Consider the following 19,511-nt stretch of genomic DNA (forward strand, 5'->3'; position numbering starts at 1 on the left):
TGAATCTTGTCAAACTATCAAACCCATCCTATTTGGAAAAATAAAAATAGTTACGATATAACAGTTAGCAGCAATCTCAGCAGCAACACCAAATGAGTACACATGTTGCATAATAAGAATCAGAACATTTGTTTGCAAAAAAACCCCCAAAAACTACATTGTTAAAGTATAACTATTAAAATATCCAACGGTCATATAATGTTTGATATCTGAATAACTGGCATATGACTATCACAAGACCTGTGCAAAACACTAGGGAATCCAAGCTGCTAAGAGAGTACGTGTAGTATTACAAGTGGGAGTCAAGTATTGGAAAAGATGTGCAGCTTTAGAACGCCCTATGATCACCAGCAGCAAGAACATCATCAATATTTATTGGAAACATTTTTAAGTCTATTGCTTGATAATATTTCTGATTCACTGGATACTCTGTTGTAAGTGGGTTTGCCATTTTCTGCCCAACGGTACAGTTCCACTTTCGTATGACTCGAGTCTCGCATCGGTATCACCCGGCACAGCCTGATGCTCTCCGGACAGGAGCGCCTCAAGCTGCATAGAAATACAGTCTCCTGTAGGAAAGTGTGCGGCTGTGCCGGGTGATACTGATGCGAGACTCGCACGAGTCATACGCAAGTGGAACCGTACCCCAAAGCTGCTTTTTTTCCCAGCCTGTTAAATATCTCACTAGATATATGAATATATATATATGAATATATATATATATATATATATATATTTTATTATATATATACACACATGTATGTATGTATATATACATACATACATACATACATACACACACACACATACACACACATACACATACAGTGAGGAAAAAAAGTTTTCCCACCTACAAAGAATGGAGAAGTCTGTAGTTTTTACCATAGGTACACTTCAACTGTGAAAGAATGAAAAAAATCCAGAAAAATCACATTGTATGATTTTTAAATAATTAATTTTCATTTTATTGCATGAAATAAGTATTTGATACAATAGAAATATTTAACTTAATATTTGGTACAGAAACCTTTGTTTGTAATTATAGAGGTCAGACGTTTCCTGTAGTTCTTGACCAAGTTTGCACACACTGCAGGAGGGATTTTGGAGACTCCTCCATACAGATCTTCTCCAGATCTTTCAGGTTTTGGGGCTGTCACTGGGCAACATTAAGTTTCAGCTCTCTCCAAAGATTTTCTATTGGATTCAGGTCTGGAGACTGGCCAGGCCACTCCAGGACTTTGAAATGCTCCATAGGGTAGAGTCACACTATTGTATGACTTGCATGAGTACAACGTGAGAAAATCTCGCATTGCACTCGGGTCCATGTAGGACAATGCTGCAGCTCAGATCTGAGTTTTTCCTCAGCCCTAATTGGATTGAGGAAAAAAAATTGCAGCATGCTGCCATTGTCTGTGAGTCTAGGAACACTCAGTTCCTCAGCAAGTCTATGGGTGTGAGTGACACATCGGACTGCACCCAGGTGACATTTGAGTGCAGTGCGATATACGCATCAGCTGACAATGGAGGAGATGGAAAGACTAATCTTTACCTCTCCTCCGCAGCTGTGATACGATCGCAAGACCAGATCACAGTCACATGACACTCCGCTCACACTCGCAGCAGAGCAGGATCTGAGGGTCATTAGCATATGACATCCGATGCTGCCCTCCACAAGCAACGCAACACACAAACACCGCTCTCACACACCCCCACACCCAGACAACACCCAGAACATTTACAGCGCTCTACACAAACACTTGGCAACTACATATATATACATACATATATATATATATATATATATATATACATATATATATATATATATGTTGTAACACAAATCATACATTAACTACACAATAAATTCTAGAATACCCGATGCGTTAGAATCGGGCCACCATCTAGTTTCTAATAATTGCGCCAACAGTTGTTGACATCTCACCAAGCTCCTTGTCTACTGTCTCGTAGTCCTACCCAGGCTGTCTACAATTTTGTCCCTGGTGTCCAAGACAGCTCTTTGGTCTTAGACATGGAGGAGAAGTTGGAATGTGAATGATTGAGTGTGAGGACAGGTGTCTTATATACAGATAACGAGTTAAACATGTGCAATTAATACAAGTAATGAGTGCAGAGTAGGAGGGCTTCTTAAAAAGAACAGGTCTGTGAGAGCCAGAATTCTTGCTGGTTGGAGGTGATCAAATACTTCTTTCATCCAATAAGATGCAAATTATTTATTTAACAATTATACAATGTGATTTTCTGGATTTTTGTTATTCTGTCTGTCACAGGTGAAGTGTACCTATGATAAAAATTACAGACCTCTCCATTTTGTAGGTGGGAAAACTTAAACCTACAATATTGGTGGCTAAGGCTACTTTCACACATCCGGTTTTTGCTCTGCGGCACAATACGGCGCTCTGCAGAAAAACCGCAACCGTTTTTTTTGCCGCCGGTTGCGTTTTTTTTTGCATAGACTTACATTAGTGCCGTATTGTGCCGCATGGGCTTGCGTTCGGTCCAGTTTTTGCCGCATGCGGCAGATTTAGCCGATGCCGCGGCCGGATGGAACGTTGCTGCGGCGCATTTTTCAATGCATGCCTATGGACGCCGGATGCGGCGCGATGCGGAAAAAAATGCATCCGGCCGCCGCATGCAGTTTCTTCCACTGCGCATGCTCAGTAGCGTGCCGCAACCGGAAAAAAACGGACCGGCCGCATGTAAAAACTTATGCAAAGGATGCGGTGTTTTCACCGCATCCGTTACATAGGTTTCACAGCCGGATTGAGCCGCAGTCCTCAAACCGGATGTGTGAAAGTAGCCTAACCAATGGGATACATGAACTTTCATAAACCTTTTATTTGCAATGACAAATTGGTCATACTGAAGCCTGATAATGCAACCTACTAAAAAATATGACCACACATTAAAAATTGAAAATATTTTTATATTCAATAAAAATGCTCAATTTGTATGTGTGGTTATATGTTTTGGTAGGTTGCAAGTAGAAAAACTTGCAAAATCAGCAGTGTATCAAATACGTATTTTCCACCCATTATGTCTTATCGTACAGAGGCCAGCTTAAACACAAACTCCAATCCTATTATTTCACTTGGTAACATGCTGATAACCCACTGGGATTCAGATGGTTATGTGTACAGATATATAATCTGAGCAACAGCATACTAGGTTTTGGTGTTCATCCATGGCGCCTTAAAGGGAACCTCTTTAAGGTTAAATCTGGAGGCAATGTGTTATTGAGCAGGGAGAGGAGGGAAGAGATTGAAGTAGCGTTTTATGAGACAAGATTCAGTATAACCTGTTTTTAGGATTTTCGGTCCAGTGAGTCTTCTCAGTAATTGTAAAAGTGTACATATAGACATAGTTGTCAAAGAAAACTGTGAAAGTGTGCATAGCTGTCAGTCACTGATAGGCCAGCCCACTGGACCAAAAATCCCAGAAAGAGCAGATGATTAAATGTTGAAAACACGGGTTACAATTAGTAATGAGTGAACTGTACAGTGTTTTGTATGTGTAACAAGCATGTTGATGCTCGGGTGCTCATTTACTGAGTATAATGGAAGTCAATGTGAAACTCGAGCATTTTACCGGAAGATTTTTGAGAACGAGAACCAAATACCCAAGCATCAAAATGGTCATTACGAGCACCAAACAGTTCATTCATCTCTAGTTACAATTACAATCTCTCAACACTATGCATCAAACTACTCAGGACCCCCTGCTCTATTACATGGTATCTAAAGATTAGACTATGTTACTGGTGACAGCTTGCCTTAAAATCAGTTTATTTTTGTCTATGAAAAAACATAAAAATAGTGGTCAACAGGAAACACACTGCCTACGCATTTTAAGCCCATGAGGGGTTGTTAATGTGTAATGTGTAAAGTGCTGTGGAATTAACAGCGCTATATAAATGAATAAAATTATTATTATTATTATTATTATTATTATTAATCATGATCCGAAATAAGCAGGTTGAATGTTCCCTCTTGACTAATGTCCTTTTCCGTTATATTGCAGTTCTAATAATTTGTGGAGTTTTACTTTTTGGATTTTTGGGGATGCTGAATAACATTCAATGCCACTACCTGAATGTGAGCTGATGAACTTCATGGGGCCAATTCATCAAGACTATTGTAGTGCAAGCTCACACTATGTCAGCCTTTACCAAGTACACAATGCTAGCTTCAGAAACATGCCACTTAATAAATTTAGCGTCACTAGTAAGTAGCATGTGCCTCCGTGCGGTACACCAGACATTTTACTTCAGTCAGGGACTGTGGGGTACCAGATATCAACACCCCCATGGATTTGATATTGATGACCTATCCTTATTATAGGATATAAGTATTATAAGACAGTAGAAAAAAGGACCCAGCTTTATCCAAGATAAAAAAGTATGTTTATTGCATGCTAGTTAAACGTCATAGTCATATAGTACAAAAAGGAAGAAAAAAAAACAAACAAAACAACACGTGTTTCAAAAGCAATGTACGTTCATAGTCCTGGTGTATCCATAACAGTTTTACAGTTGGTTAAATAGCACTTCCGTCCATAGAAAACACACTCCGGACACACGCGAATGACAGTTCTAACAAAGGTAACAGGTGTGGGTCTTTTTGATATATACGAATACAGCAAAAATAATTAGGTACCATATACAACGTAACGTTTAATAACTAATCCTTAAAAGGAAGCAAGGAACACCTTACTTCTGTTAAAATCTTTTTACTCACACACCGGTAGTATGTGAGCGACTATTTATATATGGCAGTCACTGCACAGCACAGAGGAGTCCCACTGTCACCGCTTGGTAAGTCGCTCATTACCTGATCCTTTTGAGGGAAGTGGGAACAAGGATTTGTATAAGCTACAACCCATTTTTCTCTGCTTTATATGTTTGTTTGTCTTTGTCCGGCCCAGAGATAGGGGCTTGTACTTTTTCTTTCACTCCCCTGAAGATTATATATTACATGAAACGCGTCGGGAGAAGGGAAAATGGAATGACAGTGATTTAATTTAAAGGGATTGTGAGTCCAGATTCAGAGGGACCGCTGACACCTACAATAATGAAAATCATGCTGGTTAGGAATACTACTGCACTAGAATGGGCGAGACGGTTCCATATTTATCTTTAAGGCTGTAATTGTGATCTCTGATTATAATCTGTTGTGCAATAGATCAGTATTTTTAGGGTACCTTCACACTTAGCGATGCAGCAGCGATCCGACCAGCGATCTGACCTGGTCAGGATCGCTGCTGCATCGCTACATGGTCGCTGGTGAGCTGTCAAACAGGCAGATCTCACCAGCGACCAGTGACCAGCCCCCAGCCAGCAGCGACGTGCAAGCGACGCTGCGCTTGCACGGAGCCGCCGTCTGGAAGCTGCGGAGACTGGTAACTAAGGTAAACATCGGGTATGGTTACCCGATGTTTACATTAGTTACCAGTGTGAGCAGGGAGCAGGGAGCCGCGCACACTGAGCGCTGGCTCCTTGCTCTCCTAGCTACAGTACACATCGGGTTAATTAACCCGATGTGTAATGCAGCTACATGTGCAGAGAGCCGGAGCCGCGCACACTGCTTAGCGCTGGCTCCTTGCTCTCCTAGCTGCTGTACACATCGGGTTAATTAACCCGATGTGTACAGCAGCTACATGTGCAGAGAGCCGGAGCCGGCAGCACAGGCAGCGTGAGAGCTGCAGAGCCTGGTAACTAAGGTAAATATCGGGTAACCACCTTGGTTACCCGATGTTTATCTTGGATACAGCTTACCTCAGCTGTCAGACGCCGGCTCCTGCTCTCTGCTCGCTTCATTTGTCGCTCTCTCGCTGTCACACACAGCGATCTGTGTGTCACAGCAGGAGAGCGGCTTTGAAGAAAACGAACCAGGGCTGTGTGTAACGAGCAGCGATCTCGCAGCAGGGGCCAGATCGCTGCTCAGTGTCACACACAGCGAGATCGCTAATGAGGTCACTGCTGCGTCACAAAAAGCGTGACTCAGCAGCGATCTCGGCAGTGAGCTCGCTGTGTGTGAAGCACCCCTTACAGTCCTTATATACAAATCTATTGAATCAATCTGTCTAAATGATTTGACTCTAACCTGGGCTTCTGATTGATTACCTTTGTTATATGCCACTGTTGCAAGGTGTACTAGCCCCTTAAATAATATAGTTAGGTTGAGCAGTGATATAGAAGCATCCTTAACAGTGAGTAAAAAGATTTTAACAGAAGGTGTTCCTTGCTTCCTTTTAAGGATTAGTTATTAAAAGTTACGCTTTATATGGTACCTAATTATTTTTGCTGTAATCGTCTTACTACCTCCATTACAGTACTTTACCAGTAGCTGATTTAATTAGTCTTTTTGATATATCAAAATAAATGTCAGACTGATTATAGACTGGAAATCGGAGGAAGGGAGGACAAAAAAACCCCCAGAACAGAATATATTTTACAATATACACTACTCACAAGTTAGGGATATTTGGCTTTTGGGTGACATTTCAGGATGATCCTAAAATGCACTGTATCCTTTTCTGGTGAACTTAATGTGATCTTCTCTAAACCTTTGAATGCATGTGTCCAGCTGTTCAATGTTTGCACAACTTGCTGTTCTCTAACAAGGAGCTTAATGGGAAATTTCACATGTGTTTGATCAATCAATTGACCAATACATTTCAGGGTTCAATTAAAACTGGTATTTAAACAGTCGTCCTCCTCATCATGCTGTTCACATTTTGACATCATGAGACCAAGATGACCCCTAACAATTGATCAACTGAATCTCACTATTGCTAGGCAATAAGCAGGATGTTCTCAGATGGAAGCGGCCACTGAGTTTAGAATGTCACAGAGTGTCATCAGCAGGTGGCAACAGAGATACAGGGAGACAAAGTCACAGAAAGCCATAAAAGTGGACGACCTTGACCACATCGCACACTGATGACCACTTAATTGTGAACAATGTCCTTTGGAAGTGGATGATGAATGCCAGGCACATTTAAAGGAGGTGAGAGGCATCTAAGTGTCACATCAGACAATGCAAAAACGTTTACATCAGCATGGTCTGTCTGCTAGACGAGCTGCAAGGGTACTTGACCACACCACTAGGCACAGGCGTCATAGTCTTACTGGACGTGGGCTTCAGTGCTGTTCACTGGTTAAAGTCAATTAACGCTGAGCAGAAATGATGCTGCCAATGATGTTGGAGATGTCAAGGAGAGTGTTATGCATTAAACACTGTTGTCACCAGATGAGCCTTCGGTGGTGGTGGTCTTACAGTGTGGGCAGATATGTCTAGTCAATAGAGAACTGCCCTACACTTTTTGAATGGTACAGTGACAAGCCTCTACTACTTGAATAACAACATTAATTCAGTCATTGAGGGTCTGCATGAACAACACAAGCCTAATTTCATCTACATGGACAACAATGGTGCAGCTCACTAAGGTTGCATCATTAGGGAACGGCTATTGGAGACTGAAGTTCCTCATATGGAGTGGCTTGCACTTTCTCCAGACCTGTATCCTATAGAAAAAGTATGGGATCAGCCAAGTCGCCGTGTAGAGGCTTGTAACTTTGTACACCAAAACCTCAATGACCTGAGGAGCCACCCTTCAGAAAGAGTGGGATGCCACACCTTGGCAGACAATAACTCAACTTGTGAACAGCACAAGATGTCGTTGTGAAGCTGTAATTGATGCTCAAGGCCACATGACAAGTAAGGCCTGTGCCACACGAGGACTAATGCGATCCTCGCATGACACTAAGCTCACGCTGGCAGCACAGCAGGAGCCGTGTGTCATGCGAGTGTCACTGCAACTGAGGTCCGATCATGCAAGCGAACCCCAGCTGCGGGGGGCGGGCCGGCACTGAGGAGGAGTGGGCCGGCACAGAGGAGAGGGAGGGCTTTATCTCCCTCTCTCCTCTGTAGCCGGCTATTGCGATTCTCGCCCTGCACTTGCGGGTAAACCGGTGTACTGCGAGTGCAGTGCAATCTTTCTCTCGCCCCATAGACTTGAATGGGTGCGAGAGAGAGTCTTGCATTACAGTCGCAGCATGCTGCGATTGTTTTCTCGGTCCGATTGGGGCCGAGAAAATAATCGCTCATGGGTGCTGACACATAATAATAATATTGGTCCGAGTGGAATGCGATGTTTTATCGCATTCCACTCGGTCCGATTTTCATGCCGTGTGGCTTAGGCCTTATTGACACATTGATATTTTGGATGGATATACCCCAACTGTTGTTGGCTGCTTCAATAAATTGTTTGAGATGAGCAAATCACCATACATAAATGGCCTACTTTCATGATAAAACATCATTTTTTTTAGGATTTACATAAATTTCACCTGAAAGCCAAATATTCCTAACTTTGTGAATAGTGTATATACGACATCATCATTGCAAACTAATGACATATATAACATGATAATAAAAAATTCAATCAACTGACGCCAGAACTCTCTGGACACTCAACCTACTCCTACCTATCTATCCATGTCTCCCCCCCCCTACTCCTCTCATACCCTCCTCTCTTTCCCATACCTTTCTTTCTCTTCCTTCTTCTCTCTTTCTAATCTTCACTCAATCTTTATAATTAAAATAGTTTCCGTAATACTGTTTTGAGTTGATATACCATGATACGTTATAACCTGAATTGTTTTGTTTTAACTGGATTATCAGTTATGTTTTCTTATTTGACCATTCTTATCCTGATAAAAGTACTCTTACACTACAGTGCTACATGCTTGATCCACATGTTTGGATCAACCTTCACTTTGTTTGACTACATCTTATATGTGTTATAAGCAATGCTTTGTTCACTTCTCATTAAACCCAATAAAAATATTTAGTGTAAAAAAAAAATTCAATCAAATGTGTGAATTTACACTTATCAAAGTGCTGCATATCGCTATAATACAAATTAAGACAGTAATTTAGAACAATGATTATTCTTATTCTGTTTGCCCTTTCTCTTTGTCCCAATCTATAAGCAGTCACAAACATTTATGTGTATATATCAAATTTACCCACGCCCATTACATCTATTTTAACTAATTCTGATTCATGTTTCAGGTTGTGCTTTCTATGGACAGACATACCTATATGTATGACCATTATGGCAACACCAGGACTAAAAACGCACACTGCATTCGAAATGCATTGCTTATTCTTTTTTGCTCTTTTTTTATAGCACGAGTTTGAATTTGAACTAAGATTCAAAAACATTTTTATCTTGGATAACACATGACAATTTCCTTTTTAAAACTGCTATCAAGCTATTCATGGCCATGCACTCTGATTAAAGCATGTAGGGAGTGGCTGGTTTTCTTGAAATAATTTTTGTACATCAATATTATTCATCTGGACAACCTGCTTTAGTGCTCTTTCGTGACTATAAAAACTGCACACCCAATATAAGCTACTGCTTAGCTTTCTTAATCTGATGAGTAGGAAACCTCCCTCTTTAAAACAAGATATTACTACGTGTAGGGATCACTCAAAATCAGTACCTTAAAGGGGTTATCCAGTCCCAAAAGAAGAAAAGACTTTATGTGACTGCTGAATTGTGAAAGTGTGCAATTGCTCCTAATTTGCTGCCTGCAGTCACACAGCATGACCACAGAGAGCCTAGCCAGTTAATATATGTTAATTTACCTTACCTTGCCAATTGTATAGTTATTAAACAAAGTAGCGTGCTCGTGTAATGTGGCAAACACCAAGCATAATTGGGACAGGTGTAAGAATATGCATTGATTGATATAGTAACACCCTGTCAGGAGTTGTCTGCATTTTGACAGATGCAAATTCAAAATACAGATTTAGAAACAAACAATTCTGATCTCTTCTACTAGTCCTATTCTACTGTATTAAAAACTTGGTGGAAGCCATAGACAATTTTTGAATCGTGGAAGAATCAAGCAGCAGACATCTACCGTGTATATACATATAAATACAAAGTCCTGTGTTTAAAACAAATCTATCATGAAGAAGTCAATCCCAAGATTTATGGCCACGATACAGAATGTTTATGACCAGTCTTTTAGGCAAGCATTTGTTATCCTGGCAGATATTTCCATTTTAAGCACTGCCTGACAGCTAAAGACAGTCAAATGTCTCAAGAACCCAGCATTAAATACTACTATTGGTTCAGTATTGTGATATTGTGATGCAACACTGTAGCTGTAAATAAACCCATGCTCTCAAGATGGGGCTAGAGAAGCAAGGCCTTTAAAAAGGAAAAATTGTACAATAGCATGTTGAAAAGGCTTCGCAGCCATTTACGATGCAAGTCTCCTTCACAAATAATGCTTTAGTTGCATAAAATACATTTTTTTTTTACTAGCTTACTGAGGCAGCATGAACTTTGCGATGTTTGTCAAGAATTGATTTTTGGGTAAAACGTTTTTCACAGTCAGGACAAGGAAAAGGCCTCTCACCATTGTGGATCCTCTGATGTTGTATAAGAACAGATTTATATGTGAAAGATCTTCCACACTCTGTACAGGGGTACGGCTTCTCCCCTGTATGAATTTTTTTATGACGAATAAGATCTGATTGAAATCGAAAACATTTACCACACTCGGGACACAAAAACGGCTTCTCTCCTGTGTGAATCTTTTGATGTTGGGCAAGATGTGATTTCTGGGTAAAGGATTTTCCGCATTCGTTGCAGGTGTACGGTTTGTCACTAGAGTGAATCAGAAGATGCTCACCGAGAGACGATTTTTGATTAAAACATTTACCACACTCAGGACATCCATATGGCTTTTCACCTGTGTGAATTCGCTGATGCTTAAAAAGTACGGATCTCTGTGCAAAACTTTTCCCACAATCTGTACAGGAAAATGGTTTCTCACCATTGTGAATCCTCTGATGCTGAATGAGAACTGATTTATAGGTAAAGCTTCTTCCACACTCAGAACATGTGAATGGCTTCTCCCCTGTGTGGATTCTCTCATGGCGAATAAGATCTGATTTATAAGAAAAGCATTTTCCACAGTAAGAACATGAAAATGGCTTCTCACCATTTAGCACTCTCTGATGAATAGACAAGGGTTTTGTTCTGCCACGACCTGTACTACCCGAGATGGTAGAGTTCGATAAATGTGGCTCCCATTTATAGAGAAAGGGTGATAGATGTGCATCCTGTGCTGTGAGTGGAGTAACGGTATCTTCTCCCACTGAAACTTGTGTAATTTCATAATTTTCTATTTTACACTCAGTAGTTAAAGAAATATGTTCTTCTGAGGTGTTCACGCTGCTCTGTGCATCTGCTGAGGGAAAAAATATATCAAAATAATTAGACTCGTAATAATGACTGAAATTTATTCCGTAATAAACAAACTGTTCAGTATTCCAATGCATTATAGATATAGATGAGCAAATCCAAGGTTAGTTATTCATACAGAACACAGACTATCAAAAAAAGAGTTTGGGTGCTTTATGTATGCTGACCACTCGCGTAAGCATTGCTGTGCTCAGGTACGCTCGGTCCTCAGCCCAGTGCAAGCCACTTGCAGTGTTTGAATGGCTCGCACTGAGGGTAACAACAGTGCAATCAGATGTAGTATGCACAAAAAAGACCCTCACTCACCCACCCCCACAAGTGTTTATGGCTGGCTGCATGTAGGCGGAGAACCGAGATGCCCATTAAGTGACTTCCATTGGGGTCCAGGTGAAGTCCAGGTTCCAAACTGAACTTTATCAAAACCAGCCGAACCTAACTTTCATGGGTTTGCTTATCTCAAGTTATAGGGTTTTTCCTATATGAGAGCAGCATGTTGGAGGGGCAAGGACCATGATTCCAATAATGTATCACTTACATTGCTGTTTGTTGTAGTTTTGATAAAACACAGCTTTAGGCCTCCTACACACATCTGTGCAAAACACAAACGTTTTTCACGGTCCATGGTGAAGGTGCGTATGTGTGTATTTGTGTCCATGTGTGCTGTCCCTGTGCTATCCGTACGACATCCAGATAGCACACGGACAGCATGAGCTGATATACTTATCTGACCCCGGCGCTGCTGTCTATCACGCTGCTGTTACTTCCGGGTACGCAGTGAGTGCAGTGAATATGCAATGAGCATAATGAGTAGGCCCAGAAGTAACAGCAGAGGCAGAGACAGCAGCGCAGAAGACATTTTAAGTATAAAAATTATTTATTTGTAAGTGACGTGTTTTATCCTTTACATGTCACAGGGATCACATCAGTGAGTGATCCATGTGACATCTGTGCTGCTGGCAGAAAACAGACTTGTCGCCGTGTGTGGAGCACATAGACACGCATGTGATCCCAAAGACACAAGATCCATGTGAAAACACGGATGTGTGCGCAAACCCTATGATTTTAATGGGTCTACGTTCATGTGTCTGGTACATGTGAAAGTGGACATCACACATACAGGAAACACGGATGCGTTTAAGAGGCCTTATCTGCTGCAGATTTATAAGTTCTCTTAATGCTGAGCTTTGGATAATTCCGCCCACACCACTGATTGGTAACTGCGTACACTATGCACACAGAAGCTGCCAATTAGTGGTAAGGCAGCAGCTGATGAATATGGAGGATTAGATGGCAACAGTTAACTAGTCCTCTAGCAATTGCCTCCTACTGATAAAACAGTGATTTTATAAAAAGCGACAGCAAGCAGTTCAGTAAGTGATACATTCCTGGTATATGGGTCTCTTGTCTTTACTGGGCCTCTTGTCTCTGCTGCAGATCTAGCAGTTACTTAAATGTTGAAATCTATAACCCCGCCACCACTACTGATTGGCAGCTTTCTGCCTATGTACAGTGTACACAGTAAGCGGCTATTCAGTAGTGGGGGTGGGATTACACAGAACTAATGAATATAGTTAACCAGGTAGCACCAGGCCAAGTAGTCCTCTAATGATAATCTCCTGCTGATTAATCAGTGATTTTATGAAAACTACACTAAGTAGCTCAGTAAGTGACATATCGCTGGAATCAGGATCTGACTCTATATTATGCTGTTCTCAGATTATGTGGCAAAAACCTGGTGATAGATTCCCTCTAAAACAAGTCACCGTAAAATTGCAGTCTATTACGGATAGTAGCATCCTCATATGTGGCACCCCAGCGTTCAGTTGCCACCAATATACCTGTACCTGGGCAGGGAAGGATCTCCACATCAGGTAATCCCACATACAACATTTCCACTCCAAGCCTGGAGGGGGAGCTCTACAAGTCGAGTCCAGGTGAGGTCCCCTTTAAAGCCAGGTTTGGAGGCGGAGTCAGAGAGACAGTTGACAGTTGGAAAAAAGGAGACTGTGCGAGCAGAGAGTGAGGGAAGACATCAAAATGGAGAGGACAGTGCTTAGCCTGCACAAGTAACTGTGTGACCGCCTGAGGGATCAAGAGTGAGGCAAAAGAGGAGTGACCGGGGAGGTGGAGCCAGTCCGGTTCATCCCCAAGGAACAGCGCTGATTATCGGACACCGGCATCTGAGATTGTGAGGGATCTAATCTGCCCAGCAATAAAGACCGGGGGCCAGGGAGACTGCAGATCTCCTGGCCGCAGGAGCACCTGAAGGCAAAGCCGCTACACAGAGCTTAGGGACCGCAGTGAGTACAGCAGTGCCCCTTAGAGAAGCTCCCGCCGCCTGTCATACAGGTGAAGACAGTGAGAGAGGGACAAGGTATAGCTACAGGCAGCCTAGTACCAAGGAGAAACATAGCGCAGTAGGGAGGCCACACAACTGACCTGGTGCAGAGATCCTGAACTGTTCCCAGATTACCCAAAAACTGTAACATCAGAAACTGAACCCATTTTTAATAATACCTGCAAGTAAAACCTGGTCAGAGTTAATGAATTGGTGTGACGCACTTTATTTCTTTCATCTGAGAAGCCATAGGCTGCTGCACTAAAGTGACAGTTGAAAAGGCTGTGAAGAAAAACCGCCATATCTGTGTACTACAAAAACTGCCCTGGGGACCCCGCTTCACCTATGGGAAGCGTAAAGAACTGGCTGCCTAACCATCACCCCAGAGGTCTGACCTGCAGCCCCAGTAACCATACTGGAACCGTAGGTGGCGTCACGAAATACTTTTATTTATTTATTTTTCTTTATTATTTTTTTTTATTTTTATTATTTATTGACTTTCAGCGACCACCAGGGCCACGGAACCGGGCACAGGCCCCCGTGACATAATCCCATTAACCAACACCCGGAACCGAGTACCCCACGGCCCTGGGGCGGGTCAGCTTTTGGCGTCACGAACAGGATCTGGACAAGGCCCAGTAACCCTGGGTAACGTGTGCCTTGAAAACTGTTTAATAATAACTGAACTTTGCCGTCATTTTGAGCATTTGAAAAACTAACTGCGCCACAGTGAGGATGGAGATGCAAGGCGATGCTGATGCCGCTGGAGCAGCTGCAGCACCTGAAGCTGTAGCCCCGATCATGCCGCTTGCTCTGCCGTATGTCCCAGGGGCGGCATGGTTACCGCAATATGCTGGGAAGCCCAATACCCTAGCTGAATTTAGAGAAAAGATGTGCAATTTCCTGGATATATACTCTATGACTGACAAGCAAAAAGTGTCTGTTTTGCTGGGGCAACTGACGGTGCAGCAGAGCGAGAGGTTAAATCCTGGCTGAATACAGATAAAAGGACAATAACCCAGATATTTGCTAATTTAAAAGCTGCTTTTGAAACTCGTACTGTAGCTGAGCTAAGAATGAGGTTTTACAACTGCAAACAAAGACCGCAGGATAGCATACGGGATTATGCATTGAACCTTCAGGAGGCGCTGCAGGCTGTAAAGCAGGTAGACCCTGAAAGTGCACGAGAGGAAGATAAAATGTTAATTGAACAGTTTCTTGAGGTCCTACATTCACCAATTCATCAAACACAGCTGCGTCTATGGGTCATGGAGCATCCGAGTCTAGACTTTGTAACTCTGCAGAACAGGGCCATTAGAGCACTGCCAGTCCCTGTGACTACAGACCCCGCACCTGAGCCGCGGCAAGCCATCACCTCTCCCTCAGAGGTGGCGCCCCTTTCCTTAACTGCTGCAGAAATCAATGGACAAACTGTAATACCTGGTGCCTCTGATGACTTGCGTTCCCAGCTACAGCAGCTGACAAAAGAAGTGGCCATGCTCCTAAAGGCCATGCAACTCCAGCAGAAACCACAGTCGTCGGAGAGGATCCAGTTGGCTAACAGCCCTGAGGACGTACCGTGGATGCGAGGAAGGAGGAACCCGCCGCCCAGAGGAAGACCCAACGACCGCTACGACTCGTCACGACAGCCAATCTGCCGCCGTTGTAACGAGGCGGGCCCCTTTGCCAGGTCATGTCCTTTAAACCAGCGACTCCTGGGGCAGCGGGCCGGCCACCAGGAATAAAACAACCAGGGCCATCGAACTGGCGCGATAGATATGTGGGAGGACGACCATTCCTATCTATCGTGCTAGATGGCATTCCCATACTTGCTCTATTGGACACTGGGTCACAGGGGACGACGATCCCACATATCCTTTACAAAAGATTTTGGGCCGATTCTGACCTCACTCGCCCAGACCCAGACCTTACTATATATGCTGCTAATGGACAGCCGGTATCACAAGTAGGGTACAAGGAGGTGACGATAAAGGTGGGGAGGGAGGAGCTAAAGGGCCAAGGACTTATTGTGGTGGATACTGATTGTCGTGAAAGAAATCCAACAATGATATTAGGTACTAATGTTGTTGAAAATTGTCTAGGAGAAGTTCTTTTCTTGCTCCAGCAGGTTGCAGCAACTGCCAGCATCGGGCAGCAGAGGGTCCTACAGAAAGAAATCAAAGCCCTTCTGCAGAGACAACAGGTAGAGTTGTCTGGTGGAGAAATCGGCAGTGTACGGGTAAGCGACCCATTCCCCATTGTGTTACCCCCAAGAAGTGAAGTGATGATTTGGTGTCGGGGAGCTATAGGCCTCAGAGGGCAGAATTACCAGTCAATGGTAGAGCCCATGTACTCAGATAGTAGGCCCACAGTCCTGACAGCCAGGGGGATAGTTGATGTACGCAAAGGGAGGGTACCTGTACGAGTTTTAAACTGTGGAGAGGAAGAGGTCAAGCTACCCAGATATGCTACTGTTGCCAAGTTGTTCACTGTCAACAACAACTCAATTCAGGCAGTGGAACCCTTGACCCCGTCCGACCAGGCGGAGGACAACAGCTCCAAGGGACAGCTGGAGGACTGGTGTCAGAAGCTGCATGTCGCCACTGATTCCACCCCTTCTTACCAAAGGCACGGAGTTTATCGGGTGGTGAAGGAATATGAACGGGTCTTTAGTAAGCATCCATTAGACTTTGGGTGGATAAAAGGGGTACACCATCGCATACCCACGGGAGACCATTCACCTATAAAAGAGAGATACAGGCCTATACCACCAGCTCACTATCAGTGTGCTAAAGATATATTACGGGAAATTAAGGAAGCTGGGGTTATTAGAGATAGTTGTAGCCCCTGGTCAGCCCCACTTGTCCTGGTAAGAAAGAAAGATGGCACAATGAGGATGTGCGTTGACTATAGGCAGATAAACCGCATAACACACAAGGATGCTTACACGTTGCCCCGCATTGAGGAATCACTTGCTGCACTGAAAGCTGCTAATTTCTTTTCCACCTTAGATCTTACCAGTGGGTATTGGCAGGTTTCCATGGCAGAAGAAGATCGAGAGAAGACCGCATTCACAACGCCGATGGCTCTGTGTGAGTTCAACAGCATGCCGTTTGGACTCTGCAATGCAGCCGGCACGTTCCAAAGGCTGATGGAGTGTTGTCTGGGGCACCGAAACTTCGAGACTGTACTGATATATCTTGATGACGTCATCGTGTATTCCAAGACGTATGAGGAACATCTGGAGCACCTGGTCGAGGTGTTTGAAGCATTGTCAAAGTTTGGTATGAAACTAAAGCCTTCAAAATGCCATTTGCTGAAGCCGAAGGTTCAGTATCTTGGGCATGTGGTCAGTGCGGATGGTGTGGCACCAGACCCTGAAAAGGTCACTGCTATCAGAGACTGGCCAAAGCCAACAACCTTCAAAGAGGTGCGTCAGTTCTTGGGGCTGGTAGGATACTACAGGAGGTTCATAAAGGACTTCACGAAAATAGCGGCGACTTTGCAAGATCTCCTGGTAGGCCAGACCAAAAAGGGCAAGACTTCCGGCCCTCCGTTTGAATGGGGTGAGAAAGAAGAAGACTCCTTTAAGCACATGAAGTGGGCCCTGACCGGTGAGGAAATCCTGGCCTACCCTGATTATAATCTGCCATTCGTGCTGTACACAGATGCCAGTAATGTGGGATTGGGAGCTGTGCTGTCGCAGGTGCAGAATGGCAAAGAACGTGTAATTGCCTTTGCAAGCAGGAAGCTCCGTCCTACTAAGAGAAACCCAGAAAACAACAGTTCGTTCAAGCTGGAATTCCTGGCCTTAGTCTGGGCCGTCACTGAACGATTCAAGCACTACCTGGCATCTGCGAAGTTTACCATATTTACGGATAACAATCCGCTTACTCACTTGGACTCCGCAAAGCTAGGTGCACTAGAGCAGCGATGGATGGCCCGGTTGTCAAACTATGACTTCACCATAAAATATCGGGCAGGCCGCAAAAATGCTAACACTGATGCATTGTCGAGAATGCCCCATTTACCAGATGCAGGAGAAGACTCGGATGAGCTAGAAGAGATAGAGCTGCCTACTTTTCACCGCAACAGTGCATCCCAGTGTAACCAAGGTGTTAAAGGCAAACGCCAAGAGGCCACGCTGAACCCGTTACCTTACCACGGGTGGGAGGAAACGCAAGACAGCGATCCGGCTGTTCGCCTAGTTAAAGAGCTAATAATCCAACCAGACTCAAGGCTTAGCCCAGATGCCCCACCGGAAGCGCAGCACCTGTGGAAGGAAAAGAGCAGATTGTTCATCTACAGGGGTAGGCTATGCAGACATTACATCAACCCCCGAACCTATGAGAGGGTGTGGCAAATAGTGGTACCGAAGAGAGATGTTCAGATGGTGCTGGAGGCGTACCATGACGGAGCAGGACATTTCAGGTGGAAGAAGCTTGAGGTACTGTTACGCAACAGATTCTATTGGGTTGGCATGAGAACTACCATTGAGAACTGGTGCCGAAACTGTGGCCCATGCAACCTGAGAAGAAAGGATCGTGACAGTCAAAGAGCTCCACTACAACCAATTGTCACCAAGCAGCCTCTGGAACTTGTAGCCTTGGACCATGTGAAATTCAAACCCAGTAGATCCGGTTATACGTATGCCCTCACTATGGTGGACCACTATTCCCGGTTTCTGGTGGTAGTACCTGTAAAGGACTTAACAGCAAGAACCGCAGCGAGAACCTTTCAAGCCTACTTCTGCAGACCACATGGCTACCCGGAACAGGTGTTGACGGATCAAGGTTCTCCGTTCGAAGCTGAAGTGTTCCAGGAGTTTTGCAACCTGTATGGATGTAAGAAAATCCGAAGCACACCGAATCACCCACAGACAAACGGCATGTGTGAGAAAATGAACCAGGTTGTTATAGACCTGTTAAAAACCTTGCCCTTGGAAGAAAGAAGCATGTGGCCAGAGAAGTTGCCTGATTTAGTGGACATGTACAACAACATCCCTGTGAGTTCCACCAATTGCACGCCAGCATACTTGATGAGAGCAAGACCCGGGAAGTTACCAGTTGACTTAGAAATGGGAATTGTTGTTCCTGAAACCAGTTCACCTGAAGCTGATTGGGACACTAAGCGCCAAGAACAGTACAAAAAGGTACAGGAGAGCGTAGAAAGAAGCCTAGACCAAATTAGAGAAAGGCAAAAGAAAGATTATAACAAAAATGCACCAGCTGCTCCTTTAATACCTGGAGAGATGGTTCTAAAAAGAAAAAGAAAGACCCATAAGCTCGATGACCAGTGGGAAGCAGAACCATACACAGTATTGCCCTCTAAATTTGACAACAAGAAAATCTGCTTAATCAGCAAGGATAAGGGAAAAACGTCAGCGGCAGTTTCTAGAGACCACCTTAAAAAATGTCCTGAACAGTTGAAGCAAAAAGAAGTAATCCCCTGTATACCTCAACCTACAGAGGAAAAGAAAGAGAAGATGATAAGAACAGCACTTGGTGATTTTCCTGGAAGTTGGCCTCAGTACAATGGAGCCATAATTATACCATTATTGACTGGCGCTCAACCAGTAGAAGTCCCAGAAAGACTGGAAGAATCGGTCAACGTTTCAGAAGAACTACCTGTCGCAGTAGAACCAGAGAACCCTGCTATTGGGGATCCTGCCAGTCCTATGGTAAGACTAAGACAACATTCACGCATACCAATATTGCATAGATCCTCATGCAGACTAGTAGATAGTGCACGCATAGCACCAGCACTAGGTACCAGTACACTCCACCGACCAGTTGTGACACAGGCATTACGTAGGTCTAGCCGTAGCAACTTTGGTCATCCCCCGTCCCGTTATATAGAAGAA

General features: G+C 43.7%; 1 protein-coding gene across 4 annotated transcripts in view; it reads right to left on the reverse strand.

Annotated features, from left to right (window-relative positions):
• Positions 1 to 6,293: 6,293 nt before the first annotated feature.
• The window catches only part of LOC142311083 (uncharacterized), a 61,491-nt gene continuing 48,273 nt past the window's right edge, over positions 6,294 to 19,511 (reverse strand). For 3 of the 4 annotated variants that reach the window (XM_075349156.1, XM_075349158.1, XM_075349155.1), the window contains exon 13: positions 6,294 to 11,296. In XM_075349156.1, the coding sequence (XP_075205271.1) occupies positions 10,362 to 11,296 (935 nt within the window). In that variant the 3' untranslated portion in view covers positions 6,294 to 10,361. The remainder of the gene's footprint in view (positions 11,297 to 19,511) is intronic. The other variant, XM_075349157.1, reaches the window with a different exon arrangement.

This window comes from Anomaloglossus baeobatrachus, chromosome 5 (genome assembly GCF_048569485.1).
Source record: "Anomaloglossus baeobatrachus isolate aAnoBae1 chromosome 5, aAnoBae1.hap1, whole genome shotgun sequence".
NCBI classification, from domain to species: domain Eukaryota; kingdom Metazoa; phylum Chordata; class Amphibia; order Anura; family Aromobatidae; genus Anomaloglossus; species Anomaloglossus baeobatrachus.